General features: G+C 39.3%; 1 protein-coding gene across 1 annotated transcript in view; it reads left to right on the forward strand.

The window, feature by feature from the left end:
• The window catches only part of AK8 (adenylate kinase 8), a 159229-nt gene that overhangs the window by 78080 nt on the left and 57304 nt on the right, over nucleotides 1-23845 (forward strand). Inside the window, exon 10 of the mRNA XM_044659686.1 lies at nucleotides 97-186. Coding sequence (XP_044515621.1) covers nucleotides 97-186 — 90 coding nt within the window. The remainder of the gene's footprint in view (nucleotides 1-96; nucleotides 187-23845) is intronic.

Raw genomic sequence — 23845 nt, forward strand, 5'->3', positions numbered from 1 at the left:
ACCTTTTTCTACCATGCAGCTTTGGGGCTTATATTTCTCTTCCTCCCATCTTATTTAAAATTTAACCTATGTCTTTCTGTTCCTCTCTTCCCTCAGTCTCCTGTGGGCACCTGCTGAAAGAAGCAGTTGCAAACAATTCAACTGTTGGAGAAGCCATCCGGCCATTTTTTGAAAAGGACATGGAAGGTAGGTCATGTTACCTGCTAACCATCAGGTTCTGGTAAGAAATAATGCAGGGTGGGACATCTTTGAAGTCTAGGTACTTATAGTGGAAAAGGATAGCCTGGTGAGTGAAAGATGGACTGTCTCATAAAAAAGATTCATTTGCTTTATTCATGAATAGTTTCTGTATGCATTTAAGTTTGATCCCCAAGAGAGGCAAATTTATGGACACCGACAATTTGAAATGTACAACTGCTTGCAAGTACCATTGATTGTTCCTAAATTATCTCATTCAGAATTTAGAACCAGAAAAGACTGAAAGATTATTTAGGCCAACTCCCTCCTCATTTTACTCATGAGGAAATGGAGGCCCAGAGAAAGGAAGAAAATTGCCCAAAGTAGAGTGAGTTAGCACTGGCAAAGCTTGGCCTAGACCCCAGGTCTCCTGACTCCGAGTCCAGTGATATTTCTTTTACAACACACTTAGATTGTAATGATGGAAGAGTGCTATCTCTCCATTTCAAAATGATTCAAGTAAGTTTATTTCCTTTTAAGAACTTGAAATTTGACTTCTGACTAACTGTTTTAGGTAGGTAAGATATTCATCTGCCTAAAGGTAGGGAGAAAAAGAATTGATCCCTCATGATATTTAGTTTAACAGACCCAGTGGCAGATGGCATTAGTTGCGCTTTTCAACTAAGGGACTCTAGCTAGAGACCAGGTCAGTCCTATGACCCCTCCCTCAGAAAATAAGGCAAGTTATTCTAACATTCTCTGACTCGTTCTTTATGCCCTCACATCCCAGAATAGAACTCTGGAGGGCAACATTTTCAACAAAGCTTAGATTTGGTTTATTTCCCAAGAAGAGACTTACAGGGAAGGGTCCTTTATAAAAAGGTATTTGTGAACAAATTAGATTGATCAGGTATAGGATATCTATTTAATTTTTCCACCACAAAAGAAATATTTAAACACAACAGATTCATAACATGCCCTGATAAATCCTTAAAGCATCATACAAATAGTTGACAGGAACAGGCTTTTCACTTTCACCTCAGCTTTGAACTGTCTAAAACTGCCTAAAAGGTTTTTAAAATGTCTTTGTCTTCTGACAGGCCAAAGCATGGCTTTGTCTCATTCTTCCCTCAGTGGACATCTTTTATTCCAAGAAGCATTGTAGGCTACCATTCCTGCAGGAAACACTTCCCCCAGGGCACCTGGTACTAATAGCAAAATCCAGGAATTCCCAAAATCCCAAAGGAATCATTGGTTTAAAAATGCCTCAATATCACTGTTTGGTCAAACATACTCAGAGAAAGAAACACAAAGCAGAAGAGGCTGCTAAATTCTTGAGATCCGGTCTCAAGTTTATAGACAAATGCATGCTATCTAGCTTCTGAGAGGACAAGGACAAGAAATTCTTTCCCCTCTTTTGGAGATGCCCGAAGGATACTTGTCAGAGTTCCAAGCTACACATTTAGAAGAGAGAAAGAAGAAACTGAAGAATTGTCTCTTCCTCTGAAGTTTGCTGAATGGATAGCTCTTACTGTTCAAAGTCCCATCCTTTTCAATGGAGCCCACCTCCCTCCTCCCCCATCACTGGGTAGGGAGGGGGGTAAGAGAGAGGAGGCACATGGAGACCAATTCTGGTTTTACATACCTTCTTTCAAGAAGCTCCATGGAAAGGGCCCAACTCTAGAGACAATACATGTGATACAAGGCATGCTCCCTGAAAGGAATGACCATTGTTGCTGTAGTTTAAGAACTACTAGAGAGTTTTTGTATTTTCTCTGTTGTGAAGAGTGGAACTGGATTTTCTGATAACTATGAAGCAAGAAGTTTTTAAGCCACTGTGGTCTTATTTTTGGGAGCAAGAAATCTGGAGAAGACTCTTCTGGTTTTTCTATTCTTGTAGTTTGGGTACATATTATGATCCAGTAGCTTGAATTATCAAGATCTAAATTGCATAAAGGAAGATTTTGTGCTTAGTGGAAAGAAAAGCTTTTTTTTTTTTAATAACTCTCTAAAACCTTCTATCAGTATCAGTTCTAAGATAGAGAAACAACAAAGGCTAGGCAATCTGGGTTAAGTGATTTGCCTTGAGTCACACAGCTAGGAGGTAACTGAGTTCAGATTTCAACCCAGATCCTCCTGACTCCAGACCTGGTGCTCTATTCTCCATGCTACCTAGCTGCCCCTAAAGAAAAACTTTTAAACAATTTGAATTGCCCTAAAGTGGAATGAACTGCCTGAGAAAGTTTCCATCTTAAAGAGGCAGTAAAAAGATAGATAGGATAGAGCTTTGGACTTGAATCAGAAAGATCTGAATTCAAATCCTGCCTCAGAATACTAGCTGTGTGACCTCAGGCAAGTCACCTAACCTCTCTCTCTGCCTCAGTTTTCTTGTCCTATAAAATGAGGATAACAACATTTGCCTTCCAGGGTATTTGGAAAGACAAAATGAGATGTCTGTAAAACACTTTACAAATCTCAAATTGCTATATAGAAACATTACTATTAAACTAAAGCAAAAGCTAGATGGCCACTTGTTGGGGATATTGTAGAGGGATATTTTCTGTGTATTCTTTAAAATGAGCTCAGGTTGGGGGCAGCTGGGTAGCTCAGTGGATAGAGCACCAGGCCTAGAGACAGGAGGTCCTAGGTTCAAATCTGACCTCAGACACTTCCCAGCTGTATGACCCTGGGCAAGTCACTTGACTCCCATTGCCTAGCCCTTACCACTCTTCTGCCTTGGAGCCAATACATAGTATTGACTCCAAGACGGAAGGTAAGGGTTTAAAAAAAATGAGCTCAGGTTAATAATCATTGTCATAGATTTTTATTGAAAGAAGTGTTGCAGAAAGATAATGTCCTTATGAAACATAACTCATAAATCTCAACCTATCAATTTTTTATAAGATTTTCCTCCTTTTTTTTCCCTTTGGCCAGTTAGAGTAACTTAATTAGCAAATTTCTGAAAATGGGCTATCCTTTCTGTTCTTTCAGAGAAAGGACTCTAAGTATATATTTCTGCTAATTGGTGTTTTGGGCAAAGTTAGTTTTGGGTCAACTGAAAAGCCCAAAGAGCCCTTCTTTGCAAGAGATTCCAGGTTTCAGAATGAATTTCATAGAGAGAAAATAGGATTCTATGGAATTAAATGATGCTCTTTTTGCTAAACCATTGGTGAAGTATAGGGCAATGTTTTCCTGAGTCACTCTGATCATGAAAGTGGTTTATGGAACACTTTCCAAATAATTCACTGAACCAAGGAAATAATATGATTCCTGGTCCTTACTTTCATCTTGATTTCTCTCTTTCCAGGAATAGTCCTCATAGGATCTTCTCTTCAGAGGTGGCTTGAAGCATCAACCCAAACATTTATTTTCCTTCCCACAATTTATTTACCTGTTCAATGCAGTCTCCACCTAGTATCTCCTCCCAGGCCTTTCCTTGTTATATCGCATTTCTCTTGCTTCATGTTGCCTTCCTGATTCTGATGTTTATCTTGTCTAATTCCAAGATGTCCATTGCTGAACATAGGCACTGATGTTTAGTTATTTTCTTTAGTATCCAGAAATGCAGACTAATTTATCATTCCTTTAGTAAGAAAGATTGAAAACTACCAAATGGCATGGAAAAGCTTAGCTTTTTATAAATGATAATAAGAACCCTGAAGGTTGAAGCTATCTCTTGTTCCTGCTAGGATACCTTCACACAGTTGCCAAAATGATCCTTCTCATGTACACATCTCATGATGTCACTCTAGCAGTCAAAAATTCATCATGAGTGGCTTTCCATTGCCTACAGGACAAAATATCAATTCTTTAGGTTGGCTTAAGGCCTTTTCCAACCTACCTGTTGAGTCTCATGTCACTCTGTTCACCTTTTTATAGTATGCCTCGGATAAACTAGATGAGATCCAGAAAGTTTTATGAAAATAATTTTTAAAAATTCTTACCTTCTGTCTTAGAATCAATATTGTATATTGGCTCCAAGGTAGAAAAGCAGTAAGGGCTAGGCAATGGGGGTTAAGTGACTTACCCAGGGACACACAGCTAGGAAGTGTCCTAGGCTACATTTGAACCCAAGATCTCGTGTCTCTAGGCCTGGCTATCTACCGAGCCATCTAGCTGTCTCTGACAAACCTTATATCCAAGTATCTCACACTTTTATAGAGAGATGCTGCTGTGATGAGCATGTAAAAGACAGTCTCAGAGCTAGATAATATGAACCCTATAGCTGCAAAAAACGGTTACATTTGACTTAAATGAGACAGCTAAGTGGTTCAATAGATGGAGCACTGGGTCTGGAGTCAGGAGTCTTGAGTTCAAATTTGGTCTCAGATGCTGACCAGCCATGTGACCATGGACAAGTCTCTTAACCTCTGTCTGCCTCAGTTTCCTCCACTATAAAATGGGGATCATAATAGCAGTAGAGAGTATAATTAACATGTTGAACACAGTGCTAGCACCTAGCTCATTCCCTTCTCTTCTACCTTCCGTATTTGGATGTTACTTCATTTGTGGGTCTTTACATTCCTGAATAGCAAATAATTTCATATATGTGTATTTCATAGTCTATCTCACATTCCCTAGAAAAGACAGATCAGCAGCTACACACCCAGACCCTTAGAAGGTCAGTGAAGTCAGTAGAGTAATACTTGGGATATGAAAGACTTCAACATGCTTATGTGGCTGCTGACATTATAGGCTTTGAAGATCTTTTGGCTTTATGTTTTGTTTTTTTCATGGTTACATGATTCATGTTGTCTTCCTCTCCTTTTCTTTCCCCACTCCCTGAGCTGACAAGCAATTCCACTGGGTTTTACGTGTATTATCACTCGGAACCTATTTCTATTTTATTCATTTTTGTAATAGAATAATCTTTTAAAAACCAAAACCCCAAATCATATACCCATATAAACGAGGGATAAATCCTATGTTTTTCTTCTATGTTTCTACTGCCTCTGTTCTTTCTCTCAAGATGTATAGCATCCTTTCTCGTAAGTCACTCGGGATTATCCTGGATCATTGCATTGCTATTAGTAACAAAAATCTATTACATTTGATCACCCCACAATGTTTCAGTTACTGTGTACAATGTTTTCCTGGTTTGGCTCATTTCACTCTGCATCAGTTCGTGTGAGTTCTTGAGTTAATCATCAGTCTTAATGACTTTAGGTGACTATTTTTTTTCTTTCTCTTAAGTGGACCATTAATTTTTTTTTTTTTTTAGCCCTTACCTTCTGTCTTCTAATTGATACTAAATATTGGTTCCAAGACAGAAGAGCTATAGGGGCTAGGCAACTAGAGTTGAGTGACTTGCCCATGATCACCTAGTGTAAGATTTAAATTAAACATGCAATACTTAAAGTATTATTTTTATGAAGTTTATTATCTGATAAAATAGAACCATATGACTAAATTTTTCTACCTGTTCAAAAATTCCCACTCCACCAAAGCCGCTACAGGAAGGAAAGAGAGTGAGAGGTAAGGCTACACCCAATTTATATCCTGTCTACATCAGCACCTAATGACAAGAAGTGAGTAGGGTGCTAGGAATCGTAGTTTTGCTGGGGACCTTAGTTTTTAGGGTAACAGATTCTAAAGCCAGGAAGTGTCTGAGGCCATATTGGAAGCCAGGATCAACCATCTTCAGATCTGACTTTCTATCCACTGAGCCACCTAGCTGTCCTCAGCCATTTTAAACTTTAAAAAAAAATCTTTGATTTGACCTAGGAAGGAATACTGGGTAGTAGATACAATAAACAAATTATTGGGCAGAAAATGGTGTCTCTGCTGGTTGCTGTGGTGTTGACTCCGAGAGACGATCTTTTAAGTTAATACCTCTGAAAGGAGAAGTCAAGATAGAAGTATGAACTAGAAATTGGTTCCATGGGATTGATTTGTCAGCAGTTCCCTAAAATACATGCATTGTCATAATGAATTCAGAAATCACCATACCTACATCTCTAATATTATTCCCAAAATGCATCACTTACTTTTAGTGGATATCATGAACCTCTTTGTAGAAATACTGGTAATTCAGCTTCTTTTCTATGTCATGGATCCATTTACTGGTTACTTTCTTCCAACAGAATTAGTCTCAGTGAAATGACTGGTTTTAAAGTAGAATAAACATGCATGGATTGCTTTGGTTGGAGGAGGAACTACCTGTCAGAATACTGGACTTGTTACCAAGTGAACTCGGAGGCAGTCAAGTAGGCCTAGGTGGAGCCTTATTAGGCCTAGAGTCAAATAGATCTGATTTTAAATCCTGCCATAAGCCCCTATTAACTGTGTGATCCTGATCAAGTCACTCAACCACTCTTCTCCTCAGTTTTTTCATCTGTAATAAATAAATGTAAAGTGCTTTGCAAACATCAAAATACTATATAAATGTTATCATTGCCATCGTCATCATATCATCAGAAACCTAGATGTTTAAGGTCTAGTTCTGCAAAACTATGTGACTATTGGCCAGTTACTTAAATTATCTGGGACTCAGTAAATTTATCTTCAAAATGGAGAGAAGGAGGAGGAGGAGGGAGATATTCCAGCCCCTGACCTTCTGTGATTCCCTCAACTTTCTCCAAAGCAAATCCAGAGTAGTTCTTTCAAATTTAGCTTAAGTTGGATAGTATTTTTTTGCATGTGAAAAACAAGGAAAGTTGACTTCCATTTGTTAGTAGAAATTGGTTAATCTCAGACCTTGGGTCTATGTTTTTGTTGTGCTCTTTTTCTAAGTGTTCTGTATTTTTAATATGCCCCAAACTTGTTGTTTACATCTCTACAAAATTAAAGATACGAAAACTACAACTATCATATCTCAGTAACAGTTGCAATAAATTCTGTCATTTCACTAATCTTCCTCTCAAAGGAATAACAAAGAATGAATTTACATTAGGAAATACTAACATGATCTCATTAGTGGTCCTCACAAAAGCCTTTGAGAAAACGAAAGAGCTTTATGTGCTGAGAAGGGAAGGAGAGAGGGGAAAATATCATTTAGCACGGAACTTTTCTGTTACCATTTAAGTCAAGAAGAAAGTTGAAAATAATCCTCAGTAGAATTTAGTTTTGAAGAGAAGGTCAGACTAAAAACTGCTAACCTATTTAACCAACTACATTACTAATGTAGAGTGTTTGCTCTAGGCAACCTGAGTTGTTACCCAAGTCGATTAATTCCTTCATTATTCCATCATATTCAATGTACATTTATTAAGGATCCATTACACACAGAGATTCTAGGTTATTGGAAAGATAGGAAAATTAAGTCATCTCATAGACCAGGCTACAGGATCCATTTCAAATTTTCTTGAAATTTGGTGTTTCATAGTATCAGAATGTCAGAGCTATGAGTGATGTTAGGATATAAAGTTTCAGAAGGGACCTTGGTCAACCTCTGGTTCAACTCTTTTATTTTGCAGAGGTGAAGACTAAACCCTGAGGTAGACAAGTGACTTGTCCAAGGCCACAGAGTAGACTTCCCTCTCTCAAGTCATTTTTCCTTTTTATCTTACATGATATCACTGAAGGGCAATCTCACATTAAGTCCAATTCTTCTTTTCTAAAAAATCACAGCCATGTGGCCCCTAAGAATTATCTTTCGCTGTCACCGTGAGACTCTGAGGTTCATGGCTGAGCATTGAGCTAATCCCTTCACATCATGGATTTTTAACTTCTAAAATCCTAACACAGCCTGTATTAAGAGGCTGTTCAACCTTTATCTTAAATTGCTAATGTGCTTTTAAATCTAGAACTGGAGAACTCTCTATTCAGGTGCCACTTCTGTGAAGCTTCCTTGATCATGCCCACTATTGTTAGTGCTTTGTCTTTCCTCGATTTCCCTTGTGCCATATCTACCTGTGTACAAGTCGTATCTGCCAACTTGTAGAGGGTAAACTGCTAAGAACAAGGTCTGTTTGGTTTTGTCTTGGTTTCTCCAGCATCTAACCCAGTGCCTTCTTTGCTCACAGTAGGTGTTTGTACAGTACAATGAGTTCAAATCCCGATTCCTGTTTATTCCATGTGTAACCTTGGGCAGATCACTTAACTGATCTGGACTATAGTTTTCTCACCTGTAAAATGGCGCTGTTGGATTAGATGGCCTCTAATGTTTCTTCCTATGAATTCCCCTGGACTAATCCCATTTCTGTCTAAGACTGAGTTCTCCTGGCTTCAGTGTTAAAGTTTCTTTTCCTTCCAACTGACAGTGGATACTGACTAATGAAAGTAAAGCCTTCTTCTACCTCCTGTTAGATGCTAATGTTTACATTTTTGTTTACCAAAAGCTGAGGCTATTTCAACATGTCTATTCTTCAATTTCTTCCCAAATCATTCTATGCCAAGGAGCCTGGCTTTGCCTTTAGTTAGCTGGGTGACCTTGACTAAACCACTAGACCTCTCTGGAATTCCTTCTTTGTGAAGTAAGTGGGGAACCACCCTAAACCCCAGAAAGGTTGTGTCTAGGTGGCTCAGTGGACTGAATGCGGGGCCTGAAGTCAGGGAGATTTGAGTTCAAGTCTGGCCTTAGATACTAACTGTGTAACTCTGGGCAAGTCACTTAACCTCTGGTTGCCTTAATCCACTGGAGAAGAAAATGGCAAGCCAAAAAACTCCACAGACATTATATAGGGTCTATGAGGTCTCAAAGAGTCATACATGGCTCAGCAACAACAACTTAACTCTTCTCATAATAATGTTTTTAAATGAATAAAACAAAATACAAAAAGGATTACAAAAAGATCAATTATTTCAAAATGTGGTTATTAAAAAAGAAAAATTTCATGGACCATTATTAAAAAGCCTCTGAACTAGGGCTCTTCCAGCTTTAACATTCTATGTTCTATATTCCAGCATTCTGTGGTCTATGCTCTCACATTGTCTAATCTAGTTTTTCTTTTGGCTCTGATTTGCTAACTGTTCTTCTTTCTGACTTCACAGTATTTTTTCCCCTACATCAACAATGTTCACTTTTCCCCTGTTTAAAATCTTTTTTAACCCTCGTCTTCAGTCATACTATCAGTTCTAAGGCAAGAGTTATGGGGATTAAGTGACTTGCCCAGGGTAACATAGCTAGGAAGTGTCTGAGGCCACTTTTGAACCCAGGACCTCCCATCTTTGGGTCTGGCTCTCAATCCACTGACTTACTCAGCTGCCCCCCAGATATCACATTGTAAAGCTAAATCAACATGAGGCCCGCAGGAATCCTTATGCATGGTTTTGTGCCCCGTTTCTATCTGGGTTTGAGGTCATTAGTGTACATCATAGTTCTGCAACATGTCTCTCATCTAACCCCTCCTCGCTGATTCTACTGTAGTGGAATCCTAGCAGGCCTTCATTAGTACCCATGCAGACCATTAGAGACTTTACAGGCCCTTCTGCCTCCATTCTCCTCTATTATTTACACTTCTGCTGAAATAATCTCTTTTATTTTGTAGGTCTTTCCATTCCACTCCTCCATTCAAAAACCTTTAATAGCTACTTGTTCTTCCTGAGGAAAGTGCCCTGCTCTTTGTGTGGCATTCAAAGTCAAGGCACTCCACAGCATGTCACCTTTCTAATCTCATCTCATCTTATAAATTTGAGAAATTAGACCTTTGTCAGAGGTTTTTGTTATAAAGATTTTTTTCCCAAGTTGTTGTTTCCCTTCTAATTTTGGTTGCATTAGTTTTGTTTTTACAAAATCTTTTTAATTTAACGTGATCAAGATTATTCATTTTACATTTTATAATATTCTGTATCTCTTGCTTGGCCTTAAAAATCTTTCCTTTCCCATAGATCTGACAGGTATACTATTCTATGTTCACCTAATTTACTTATAGTTTCCTTCTTTATATTTAAGTCATTTACCCATTCTGAATTTATCTTGGTGAAGGGTGTGAGATGTTGATCTAAACCTAATCTCTCCCATACTATTTTCCAATTTTCCCGGCAGCTTTTGTCAAATAGTGGGTTCTTATCCCAAAAGCTGGGATCTTTGGGTTTATCATATATTATCTTGCTGTCATCTCATCTTAAGGTCTTCTGGGTAATAGCCCTCTATCCCAATCCCATCTTGGATTACTTTGTGTCCCCAAACATTCCTTGCTGTTGTTATGTTTAAAATTAATATCTTCCATGTCTTATTTTCTATAACATTTATGAATAATCATTTGAGATAGAAAAGATAAGCATAGATATAAAATCTCTTTCTTACTCTGAAGTCTGACTGTGTACTCATCTTGTGGGATCCTCCATCTGTCTCCTTCTTGCTCTCGGAAGTAGAGCCAAAAGACCCCATGAGCTCCACCCTACACCCATTTTATCTGCATTCATGGACGCAGCGCTGACATGCAAAAAATGGGATGAACGGGTCAGCAATCCAGGAGGAGGAGGGGATAAAATTCCCTCTGCACACTGTGTTTGCTCATGGCACTCCCTAGGCCTCCACTATTTCCCATACTCTTTTAACTCTAGAGTCCCTAACCATTCTTGAAAGCCTGACTCAGGTGCTATTTTCCTCCATGAAATCTTCTCTGAATGTCCCTGTTGGTATCAGCCTTCTGCCTCAAACTTTGTTTTGCATTCTTGAATGCACTTTTCTTGATTAATGTATATTAGAGTTATTTTGGTATGTAAAGGTTAAATTTAGTGTTTGGACTTAAATTATATGAAATAACCTGGTTGCCAAAGTTATTATATCTCAAGTCAGAAATTTATTTACAAAATAAAGGAGAAGCAATAAAGTAGAGAAATGTAAGAGAGGTTAGAGAAAATACCTATACTAGTACTCAGCCAGGAGGGTTGGTAGTGAGTAACTACAGGGCCTCCTTCTAAGATGGAAACTAGTCTCTTAGGAAAGTAGGAAAGCACTATTCACTCACCCAACAAAGTAGTCCAGGAGTCAGAATCTAAGTTGAAGCCACGATCCAAGCCACAGTCTCCAGTGAAGTTCCCTTGAAGACTATCTCCAGGAGACACTCTCCATGAGACTCAACTTCACCAGACTGCCTCAGCCAAAGGATTTTATGGCTTTTATGGTGGTTTCCTGTCCCTGCCCCTTTTCACAGGGGCCAATCACAGCCTCCAAATTGTCCAGCACTGTGCAGGGGCAGTGTCTGTGGGATTGACTTCTCACCTCTAAAGGTGTTAACTCTCCTCCTAGGATTCACACGTTTCTGAGTGTGTGAACTCTTAAAAGAATTCAAAAGTTGCTGGCTGTTTGAGTTAGAAAAAAGGGTGGAACTCTCCAAGTATCTTACTGGCTTCTCACCTAGGACTAAGTAGGGTATGAATTCACTAAGTGGTTTGTGAGCTCCTCCACCTAGTTCAAGTTTGTGTTGATCCAATCAAAAGGTAAACAAAGGAGAGTTAATCCTGTCTTCACAATCTAGTGAGGTACTAAGTAGGGGTACTAAGTTATTGTTGATAAAAGTTTTAACTCCAACTAGGCAAAGAGAATAAAGACTTCCCTTTTCACAAGTGTAAACTCAGAATAAACAAAGAGAACCAAGAATTTCCTTTCACAGATGCCATGAATTATGTCCCTGATAGTCTGTAAGCATAGGGATTGTATCTTATCTAAACTTTGTATAGCATCTAGTACAGTGATATGAACAATGTAAAGACAATACCTTATATTTAATGAGTGAATGATTGAATGAATGGATGGATAACACTGTTATATTTTGTGTCCCATCTAGCTCTGGCCTTTTAGGATTATGTGATTTAAATGAATGAACTCTTGGGAGCTAAATTCTCTGTAGACAAAGTCTTATTTTGGGTATATGTATGTATACATACATGCATGCATATTTATGTGTATATGGATATAGATATAAAATCATCATCACCACCATTATCTCCATAATCATTACCTTTTCCCCAGCTGAACAGAATCAGTTGCCCCATCATTCTCCCAAAGAGGATCTATTACTTTCCTCCCCAGTTTTGGTCCCATGATGTTATAACCCCTTTCTGACCTCTAGTCTTGCTTATATTCTTTTTTTTTTTTTTTTTTGGTCTTCTCAGATACTGCCAACACCTCCCAATTTAGTATCAGCTACAAAATTAATTACCATACCACTTACCCATCTCTTCACGTCTACTTGGCAACAGGACCCTGAGGTCCTACCTTATCCTTGTCTTAAATCTTTTGTTATGGGACCTTAGCTATAGCAGCCAAGGATGAAGTGTTTGAAGGATGAGTTTGTATTTTGTATTTTTTCCTCTTTTTGCTGAGTATATGTGTCCTAGACTTTGAAATATATAGGTCTGACCTCCTAAACTCATTCTGACTATAGCTGCAGATTGAATAGCAAATTTATTCCCCAAGGGTTTAAGCACATGCTCTTTATGCAGACAATCCCCATTAAAGTCAATAGGTGTTTGGTCTGCATATGAAAAATGGTATTAAGCCTTAAATCATGCAATTTTCATTGCTGTACATCTCTGTCACTTTTACAGTGGTAGAGTGCAGAGTTAATACCAACTCCAGGTGTTCGGTGGAATTAAGTACTCCGTTGTTTATGTGTCACTTAAAATTGGGTTCCTGGCATTGATGGGCTCCTAGCCAGTCTGGACTATTGACATCACAAGTCGGTATTTTCCTATCCTTGGAAGTGGAGATCATGTCCTGATCATCTTTTCATCTCAAACCTTTGCTCTGGCTGTCATCTCCCAATGCCATTTTCAACTGGTTTTAGGGTGCTGTGTTCCTAACTCTGACTCTTCACAGGGAAGAATGAGGGTTCTTGAATCATAAAATTCCTTTTTCCATGTTTAAACTGAGCATAAGAGCCAACATAGTCCAGCAGACAACATGCTGGTCTTTCTTCATCAGCACACCATAAAGAAATCCACTGTCCTTCCATACAAATCTACTTTACAGTTAAGGAGCTTCACCCATAAATAGTGATCCAGACACTGGTAAAAGGTAGGAGCCCCACCTCCGGATTTCTGAGTCCAATTAGCTGCACCTCATCCTTTCTTTAGTTCAGAAAGGTTGCCTTCCATTGAAACTGTGGTAATTGTTTTCTCTCCCTCACTTTGCTTGGTCCTCTCCGGAGAATGGCTGCCCAGGGAAGATATTAAAAACAGCCAAAGGCATATCTTGCCCTTCTTGGTTGAAGTCTTTGCTCTGAATGTGTGAGATGTTTGTCTTTATTAATGAGAGGCATCCTCTCGAACTTGTTGGAATAGGAAGGTCAGGAGAATGCCGGAATGATTATTCATTCAGCCAAGAATATCCGAGTTAGGCTCTGGCTTTTCACAGACCATTTCTCTAGGAGCTGAGCAGGAGACAACATCTATATGTTCATCCCCTGGCGAGTCGGGGCTTTTGTTTGTTTGTTTGTTTGTTTTTGTTTTTGCCGCTCTTGCAACAAGTCTCTAATCCAAACTTTGCATCTCATCCAAAGCAAGGGCAATCACAACAATCTCTGAATTCCTGAGATCATATTGTAGAGCACTGATTTTTTTTTTTTGGGGGGGGGGTGTTGGGAAAACAGCTATTTAGTTGCTCTAATGATTTTTCTCATTAAAATGCAGATCCTGATGTGCATAGGGGAGAGATGGAAAACAGATCCACAGATCACACTGTGTCGCTGTTTGAAATCCCTCCGAGGTGAAGCGGCATAGATATGGGCCCTCCCCATCTATCTATTAGCTATGTCCAGCCCGAGAGATCCTTAATGATGTGGCTCACCTAGGAAGGGGGCGGAAGGAGAAAGGAAATGGATTCACTCATCTCCACCGCTGCTAGAGACTAGCTATTGTGCTCCAAGTACGGCAATTAGGAACCAAACAAACATTTTAACTTGGAAATATTGTGAATGACCTCCCAAAGACCAGCCCCACGGCTGATAATGATCAGTCCTTTGCCCAAGCCTTCATTTCTGAAGGCGAATTAATATTCTCATCACTAAATGCTCACTAAAGATTCGACAATAGGCCAGCTTTTCTCTTTTGTTAAAAACTTGCAAAGAGTTGCTGAGTTGAAAGGCAAAGTAAATCTTTCTATCTGAGGAGGTAAAGCTGAATGTTATTCCTTGTTTTTAACGGCGCTGTATTGGCGAGCTGCAAGCTGTCTTAACACGGGAGAGAGACCCGTAGGGACCTCTGTGCGTTTTCAGCAAGTCTTTGCATGCAGTGTGTTTGTACTAGCTGAAGATAGCGCATGACTCTCTAAATAATTTACAAGTTGATTAATAGACTCACATGGGTATAATTAGAAGAGGGAGAGACAGTGGATACAGTAACCGGTACAGTGCTTGGGGGAACAGGAGACTTTATTTTTTTAAAGAAACTTTCTAGGGTGCTGGGCGTTTGAAGATAAGTTGGGAAGAGCTCAGTGCCTCTTCTCTTTTGAAGTGGAAATAGGACAGTTTGAATCCGTCGAGTTTAATTTTTCACAAGCTTTAGGGGCCCCGCAGTGCAACTCCTTTTTTATTATTGAGAAAATTCTACATTTTTCTTTCATTTTTCTACACACACACACACACACACACACACACACACACACACGCGCGCGCGCGCGCACACACACAGGCAGTCCAAACAGTAAGTAATAAACAGATTAATTTGCTCTTTTATTAAATGTATATTTTATTCACCTCCCCAAAACACACGGATACACATCTTCTTGCCCGCCCCCGGTCAGAACCCCCAATGTAAAGTTTCCTATAGGTGTATTAACATACACCCCTTTAATTTATGCATTTTAAAGAAACCCTCACCTCTGTTTGACAATGCTTTTGAAGTAGCTCCTTTTTTCAAGTCAAACTTTTGACTTTTCCACTGGGATTGCTACAAAGATTTCTTTATGGAAAATAGGTAGGAGTCTTTTTTTTTTTTTTTTTTTCAGTTGAAGAAAATCTGTGGCCAGGATAGTCAAAAGCAACTAGGTTTTAAATGCTGGAATTTCTGTTAATGGACTGAGGTTTAACGAGTCCTTGTTTCATCAATAGGTTCATTTGGCAGAATGGTCCTTCCATTATCCTTTTATCCCATTAGCTCACCTGGACTGTTTCTATTGTTGCTTTACATCTTAAAATCATAATTTACTAGGTATAGTCATCAAAGGATCATAGTTGGCTGCAGGAAACTGAGGCTGTGAAACAATCAGACATACTTTTGGTCCTATGACGTGAATAATCAATGAGTAGGTGGTTTTTCTCCTTGTTTTCATTGGAGATACCTTGGAAACTCTTCCTTCTTTCTCCATGGCCACAGTGGCTACGGAGAAAGAATAACATTCCAGGCTATTCAGCTATGAAATTGGTCTTGACAGGCAGTAGCCTACAGAGGACTAAACACTGTCTTCTCCAGTCTGGAAGTCCCATGGCAGAGCACAAAGAGATGACACCAAGGCCTTCCTAGAGATGCCCTCTAGATCTCTTTTCAGAATTCTAATTCCTGATCTGTTTCAAATTCCCTTGGCTTTTGTCAGTGTCCCAGGCAGGTGAAACTGAAATGGGTTTTTCTTCTGAAAATGGGTTTACACATCTTCTGGAACGACTCAAGAATACAAAAGTGAATCTTGTTGAATGGAAGATGAGGCCAAAGATTTTGGGCAGAAAAGCCAGTATAAATACATACATTAGCAAATATACATGTATTATCATGGCACCTACTTACCGATGAGCATATTAGAAGACAGAGGACCATATTAAGCCCTCTGTCAAAAAAAACTTTGTACTAAAACCACACAAGAAAGGGAAGGGAAGAATGGGCAATTGTCAATGATTCCTTAAAAGTTTGGAATTTGTGATTGTGACCAAAGTAAATTATAAAATAATCAAACATTTGAGTCTGAATTAACTAGGCTGCATATCTATACAGCCTAACTTTACTATCTCTATATCAAAATATAGTAAAAGAGCTCATTTACTAGCCTCCCCGACACCAAAAGCAAAAAGGAAAATTTGCCATTCATTTTCCAGCCTGATATCTCCAGGAGCCAGGGATCAAACTAGAAAAAACTGTTGTGGTTCAGGGTTATAGGGATGGATGTGTGTTTATGGAAAAAGGAGAGCCATTAGGAATAGGGACTGGATCTTCTATTTCATTAGGATAGAGAATTCTCTCCGCTAATGTAGGCCAGTACCTTCACTGTAACCTATTGTTTTAGAGACCTGCCTAGAGCTCTGAGAGAGGTTAAGTGACTTGCCCAGAGTCACACAACTAGTCCGTGTCTGAGGTAAGAATTGAAACCAGGTCTTTTGTCTTTGAGGACCACTCTCTGCCTGATAATCCAATTCCTTCCTCCACCTCCACTTCCAATCTCAAGCTTTGGCTCTATGCAATGACTTTTTTTTTTTTAAACCTTTACCTTCTGCCTCACTATCAATTCTAAGACAGAAGAGAAGCAAGGGCTAGGCAGTTGGGGTTAAGTGACTTGCCCAGGGTCACACAACTAGGAAGTGTCTGAGGTCATATCCGAATTCAGATCCTCCTGCTTTCAGGCCTTTGTACAGGTATTCTATCCACTCTCTACCTGGCTGCCTCTCTTTGCAATGATTTCTTCCATCCACAAAAGCTAGTCAATAGGAATTCAGATCAAACCACCCTTTCTTCTAGATCAAGTTATTCTTCAGAGCCCTTGAGTATACTATAGCAACTTCTTTCAGCTCTAAATCTACCAGCCCACACCAGATTAACAAAAAGGCTACTTGCATCCTCAACACAGTCTGGAAAGTGGAAAGGAGACATTGAAGCTCAGTAACTGGCCTCAGCATTTCACTGAGGAACTATATGGATTCCTCCATATATATGTATATACACATACTATATACATAAACTCCAGATTTTTTATTTGTTTATATTAATGTCACCAACTACTGATGTTGTCTCATTTCTACTCCTCCTTCCTCTTCCCTCTGATCTCAGATGCCTAGTTTCTACAACAGCTCCCTCCCTTATTCTCCTCCAAATCATAGACAAGACCACCAGCACCTTTAAAATTTATTTAGGATATATTTACAAGTTGCCCATCTCACACCACTGTGGAGTTGAACACACCCACATGAATTTTTTAGCCTCAAATAGCTACTTTAAAATGGCACACAGAATGGAACCTAAATCTGGGACCACAGGGGACTGTCCTGGTTAGAGCTTGAGATTTTTCTCCCACTTAAGTTTATTGAGATATTAGGCATGTCCCTCCCCAATTCTCCTCTCTTCACTGAGCGATGTTTTGACTTGTGCCTCTGGAGAAGTTAAAACCAATTTATTTTTTATTTGGCACTCACTATACCTCTCCAGTAGGCATGAAGCTTACACAGCTATAATCTTTTGACAACATTAGGTTTTGGACTACATTATAAAATCCAAAAATAAAAATTTAGCTCATCTTGCTTACATCTGACCTATGTTCCAAAGTTACTCTGTGTACTAGAGATTAAACCAGGCTTCATTGAATCATGGTAAGATGGGATGAAAGGATCCAAGCTCCCATTTTGCAAGGAGCTCTAATAGTTCATTGATCTCACAAAGTATCATCCTTACCCCACAGCATTTGTAGAATGATGGTCCTTAAATAAACATTTTTGATTAAATGAGACTCATTTACCTCAACAAAATGCAAAACAGAAAAAACAGCTATCAATCAGATCAAATGAAATTAAAAAAAGTAAAATGTCCCCTTGGCAGAAATCCCAGCACTTTGTCTGCTATGCAAGGAGAGATTTTCCACAAGGCCTGGGAGTCTTGACTCTTCTAGAACTGTATTTCTTGGCTTTCTCTAAGCCTTTTGCCTTAGTTATTGCCAAAGAGAGGAGGCATGAGATTTACGAAGTTGGGGGTTTGGAAGAATTGACTAGGTCTAGGGACAACATATTTCTATAAATTAAAAAAAATCCAATATACCTAAGAAATTTTCATCTTGGTCCTATTTTCTGCAGAGAGGAGTTCTTTGAAATTGTTTTAAACTGTTACCTATGGCCTGAGTTTATCAGAAAGACATATAATATTAGATTAATTTCTTTGTAGAATTTCAGAATGTAAGCGATGAATATTGTGGGGGTAACGCATGCCTTCTATTATTCCTTGGCCCTTCTAGACAATTCTCTGTGATTCTATTCTCTGTTCATTTCTGAGTAGGCTATCTGAGGTGGTGCAGGATACAACTTTGGCCAGCAGGTGGCAGTAAATAATAAACAAACACATGTAAGGATCTGGGAATGGCAGGATGGCTGAGCCCCCAGCCTGTCTATTAGCACTATAGGTGCTTGGAAAGACAATCATGATTTCCATTTACATCTGGGGAAAAGGCAGGCAGGCACTAGCAATTTCCAGGAGCTGATGCCATGCTATTATGTTCACTCGTAGTCTTTAAGAAATGAGGATGGATTAGGTTTCTTTGAATTTCTCTGATGGTAACAACAGGTGCTTTCTAAAAGGGACCAACCTCATGTCTCTGAGCTCAGGCTTTCTAGAGCTTCCTTTTCTCACTTTTCAAAAGCACCTAAAGGCTTGGGGTGTAAAAAGACCCGGCTGCCACCATCTTCGACCTTCTCCTAATCTTCACCCCATCCCAGAAGGTCTTACCAAGAATGAATGTTCATTGACTTTGCCTGGGAACCTGCCTACCTCCCTAGTTGCTTGAAGAGGAGGAGGAGGGTATTTCCTCATTCAGTATTCCCCAGTTCAGGACTGAGAGATTGAGGGGCACTGAGGATATATCGATTGGGTCTTTTAAGAAAATTATTTTATTTTTTAATACTATGATCATTTCCCAGTGATTACCCTTCAAAATCCCCAACAACAACAGAACCCTCCTAATACAAACAAGGAGTAAACACAGTGACTCTGTCTGGAAATATGTGCCTCAATCTTCCCCTAAAGCCCAGCATCGTTTTGCTTTATACCATCAGTCCTCCAAAGTCATAGTAGGCCACTACATTGATCAGAGTTCTGAAGTTTTTCAGGGGACTTTTCCTTTATATTATTATGCTCCTTGTGGAAATTGTTCTCTTGATTTTTCTTTCTTCGTGCTTCCCAGGTTTTTCTGAATTTTTCCTGTTGATCATTTCTTATAGCATGGCAATCCACCAAACATTCACGTACATCTTTTTGTTCATTCATTCCCCAACTGATGAACACCTGCTTCCCTTCCAGTTCTTTGCTTCTTCCAAAAAGTGCTGCTATAAATGTTTTTGTATGTAGGATCCTTCTCTGTTTTGTACCCCTTTGTTGTAAATGACTAGCAGTGGCACACTGATTGTTTCATCTCCTTGTCACTTAGGGGTAGGGAAAGGGAGGAACATATATAAGTATCAGAAGGGCTGTCATTTGGAGGGAAAGATCAGATTTGCTATTTCTGGTTCTAGAGGGCAGAACCAAGAGTAGTGAGGGGACATTGTGAAGACGTCAATTTAGGCTTGATGCCAGTTAATGCTCTCTAGAAGTAGAATTGAGTGTCTTGGGAGGTCCTTGAGCAGAGGTTGGATCAACATTTGCCTGATATTTTACAGTGGACATTCCTTGGTTAATGGGTTGGACTAGATGGCCTATGAGGTCCTTTCCAACTCTCAAATTCCATGATTTCTTCCCTACCCCGACCAACACTCATATCTTTAGCTTTATACAAGTCAGCCTTTTTTTTTTTCATCTAAGTGTATTGGTTTCAAGGCAGAAAAACAGTAAGGGCTAGGCAATTGTGGGTTAAGTGACTTGTCCAGGATCACACAGCTAGGAATTCTTGTTTGAACCCAGGACCTCCCATCTCTAGGCCTGGATCTCAATCCATTAAGTCACTTAGCTGGCTAGATCCTATCCCCAGTCCCTTCCCACTCCCCCAACCTCCACCTAAGGTGGCCTTTAAGGGGAAAAGAAGTCTCAGAAGTGGAACTTCACGTGTGGGATTGTAGCAAAGTTGTTCAATGAGAGTAGCCAGGAGGGTCATGAACTAATTTTTTTCAAGATGGGAATTAATCTAAGTTCATATAGGCCCCAGGTTTGTTACAATACCAAATGACTGCTTCCTTGAGTCATTACCTCGTCAGCAGGAGAGCTGGAGATGGAGAGATGTAGAAAGGGAGAGGAGTGCCCAGGAAGGAAGACAAGGTAAGTTTTGCCCAAATTCATATACCCTAGGAATGTCACTTCCCCATTTCTGAAACACTCTTTCAAGTCTCAGATGCCTTTGAGCTCTAATGTTTGAATATTTTGCATCTAGAGCACATTCACTTAAAAGTAAGAAGGGGGATTAGTTATAGAAAACTACAACAGATGGCAGCATGATGAAATGGAAAGTCTACAGATTGGGACTGGAGAAACCTGTGTCACCTTGGGAAGAACTGTCTTCCTCTCTGGGCCTCAGAATCTTTACATGTAAAATTAGGCATTTGAACCAGACAGTTTCTAAGATGACCCAGTTCTTGAATTCTGTGATTTGGCATAGAGTGAAATGGCAGAGTCAGAGAAAGCCTCACAATCCATCAGGTATGGCATGTGGGGACCATCACCATGCTTGATTTGGGGGGGAATTCAGTCTTTAGGGCATAGACTCATTCTAGTCTGGATGCTATGTCTCTTGGGCTTGTCACAGTCTCCATTGATAAGCTGTGTTAAGCCACTATTTAAAATCAGTAACCAAGTCTATTAGGAAACAAATGAATTGAAGTTAAACTCCTGTAAGGTCATTGTGAGGACTCATGTTTTTCATGGAAGAGCTTGAGCAAGCAAGTGAAGTTATCCAGTGTGGCCTCCTAAAATAATAGGACATTCACATCTTGCACTTTGCTAAATTTAGGGTTGACAGGACATTCCAAGGAGGTAGCCCTTAGCAGCAGCTAGTACTCAGGGTAAGATGTTAACTGTCAAGCACTGAAATCAAGCCTTAGGCATCTGAATTAATGGTGAAAGACTTTAGACCCAAGCTGAAAAATCTCTATCTGAAAAAAGGATAAAGGCTAAATGGGCAGTATTATCAAGGGGACTTTAAACTTTTGGCAGAACACAACAGCAGAAATCCTTTCCGAAAAGTGCATTTGTGCTGAACTGGCCAGCCAGATAGGGCAAGGTGGAAGAAATGAGTCGATAGCCTTCACAGGGAAAAAGAGTTTTAAAAAGAGGGAGAAAAAAAAGAGACTGAAAGAGAATAAAAGCATACTAACTGGAGATAGGAGAGGAGGTAGATTTCTTGGACAGTTTAGCTAAATGTATGGTCTTCTCCAGGGCTGTGTCCTGGGATCTCACATGTTTCAGGGAATCTTTCGAGAAGGTGAGAAGAAAAAGCTCATTTGGAGAGAGTTTTTCTTGCCTCAGATGAGGCAGTTCAAGTCAGTGCATCCAGAGTCATCTATAATTTGCTTTAGCCTCTAGCAATATCTCCCACCCCTCTTCACCTCAACCCAGATAAGTGCCACAGAAGCCCTGCTCTATGGGGGAAGCTCCCTAATGTTGTGTGAGAAAAAATTTTAAACAGGAATAGCTTTGCCTTTGCCTTTGTAACTCACCTAGATCCTCAGTTCATACCATAATCTTTGGAGCTCTTTAAGAATACTGTAACAACCCACACCTGGAGCTTTTTGGTGAAGCCCAGGGTTGGAGGATCTCAGGGGTGAGAATTGTGGGATTTGCTCATGTCAGAGTCAAAACATGATATATAGATCAACCCTCAACTGAACAATGAAGGGACATCGATGATGAAAGTATATATGTATTGGGGGATGAGGACAAAACCATTTCTGCTCAGGAAAACTAGCTGTGTCTATAGATATATGTAAGGAACTTTCTAGAACCCTTTCCTTCAAGACCTGCCACTTCATAACCAGATTTGCCGCCCAGTGCATAGAATTTTTCATCATATATATGACACCAAGGTTAGCAGATGTTACACAGGAAATCTGTTGTATCTAAATAGAACAGCCTCAGATACTTCCCAGCTGTGTGACCTTGGGCAAGTCACTTGACCACCATTGCCTACCCTTACCACTCTTCTGCCTTGGAGCCAATACACAGTATTGACTCCAAGATTGGAAGATGAGGGTTTTAAAAAATAAATAAAATAAAATAAATAGAAGAACCGAATTTATATTAATACATCTTTGTATTCTCCCCTGTGCTTAGTGTAAGAGGTTCTTAAAATGCATGCTGATTGATTGATGGAATGAGTAATCCAGAAAGATGGCATAAGGTAGGATATCTAAGTGAAAATGGCATTACTCAACAGGCAGTCTTATAAAGGGGAAAAAGCAAGAGACTGAGGAACAGGAGACCTGAGTTCAAGTACAGATTCTGCTACAACTTGTTATTAATTATTAGACAAATTGATTATTTTTTTCTGTTCTCATCTGTGTAAACAAGGGGGTTAGACCATGTGGTCTCTAAAGGCTCTCACGTCCCAAGATAACTTCTTCATTGTTCTATTATTATTTTTATTCCCACAAAATTGTGTTGTGTTAACTGAAGAAGATCCCTTAGTGATCTGTCCCATGAACACATGAAGACCTGAAAAATATTTTTGATCTTCACTCATAATTAGCAAAAAATTCTTTCAAATTGCTGTATTGTTGTATTGTCCCAGCTCCTGGGTAGTGGTATATATCAATTGGGATTAAAAATAAATTTCACAATTCAAAACCATAATGAAATTACCAAAAGTACTAGTTACAAGTATGTAAAAGCTACTAGAGTCTAATTCTCTTCTCTCCTCTATGTTCAGAAAAGCAAAAATAGTGAACTTGCCAAGTACAAGGGAGAGGAAACTCCCTTTTCTCAATTTCCTCCTGGGAGTTGTCTTCTTCCATAACTTGGAATAAGCCATTTTCTTGTGCTGATTGAAAAGTTGTCATGGTAAAGACACCAAGCACAGAGGGTAATGAATAGGCTACAATGAATTGCCAAAAAGGAACTTTCAAAAGGAACAGGAATCAAGGATGGGAAAAGTGAGGAATGAAAGGTGGACAGCCAGAGTGCTCTATCAATAATTGACCCAATTTCAGAAGAAAAGAAAGATTTCCAGCATGTTGGGGAGACTCCTAGAATGAGAATTGTGGAGTGGGGAAGAAATGTACAGGAAGCACAAAGATGGTCGGGCATGGATGGATTGTATTTTTCATCCTTGGTAGAAACTCCCAAATAAATGAGAGCAAAGATCTTTCTGCATATTAAGAGTTGGGGTGAGGACAGACAATTGGAAAGCTTCCTGAATATGATAGAGTCTTGAATGGAAATCAAGAGACTTTGATTGAGTCTATTGGCCACTCATTTGTAGAGTGAGCTTGGATAAAGTCACAATTTTCCTCATTTCTAAGGTGAGAGGATAGAACTATATGGTGTCTAAAGTCTTTTCTGGTTCTACTATCTTATGTCATTCTAAATTCTTGAATATTAATATAACAATATAGAGGTTTCTTTATCTTTCCACAGGCATTTAAAAGTCATTAACAATAACATGAATATTAAGCTAGAAGGAGCTAAAATGCTCCCAGATCATGCTTATTCTTTTTATTATGAACTAAAATAGTAATCAACAAAATAGGAGCATTTCTGCATGCAAAGAAGACCAGAAAATGAGGTTTGCATTTTAAATCATGAATATATATGTCAGCTTGTCTCTTAAAATTACTGCCTTACCTCAAAGGAATAAGGAACTGAAGGAATTCCATGTGAACTGGAATGACCTCCAGGAACTGATGCAGAGTGAAAGGAACAGAACCAGGAGAACATTGTACACAGAGACGAGAACATTGTA

This window comes from Gracilinanus agilis, chromosome 2, assembly GCF_016433145.1.
Source record: "Gracilinanus agilis isolate LMUSP501 chromosome 2, AgileGrace, whole genome shotgun sequence".
Taxonomy (NCBI): domain Eukaryota; kingdom Metazoa; phylum Chordata; class Mammalia; order Didelphimorphia; family Didelphidae; genus Gracilinanus; species Gracilinanus agilis.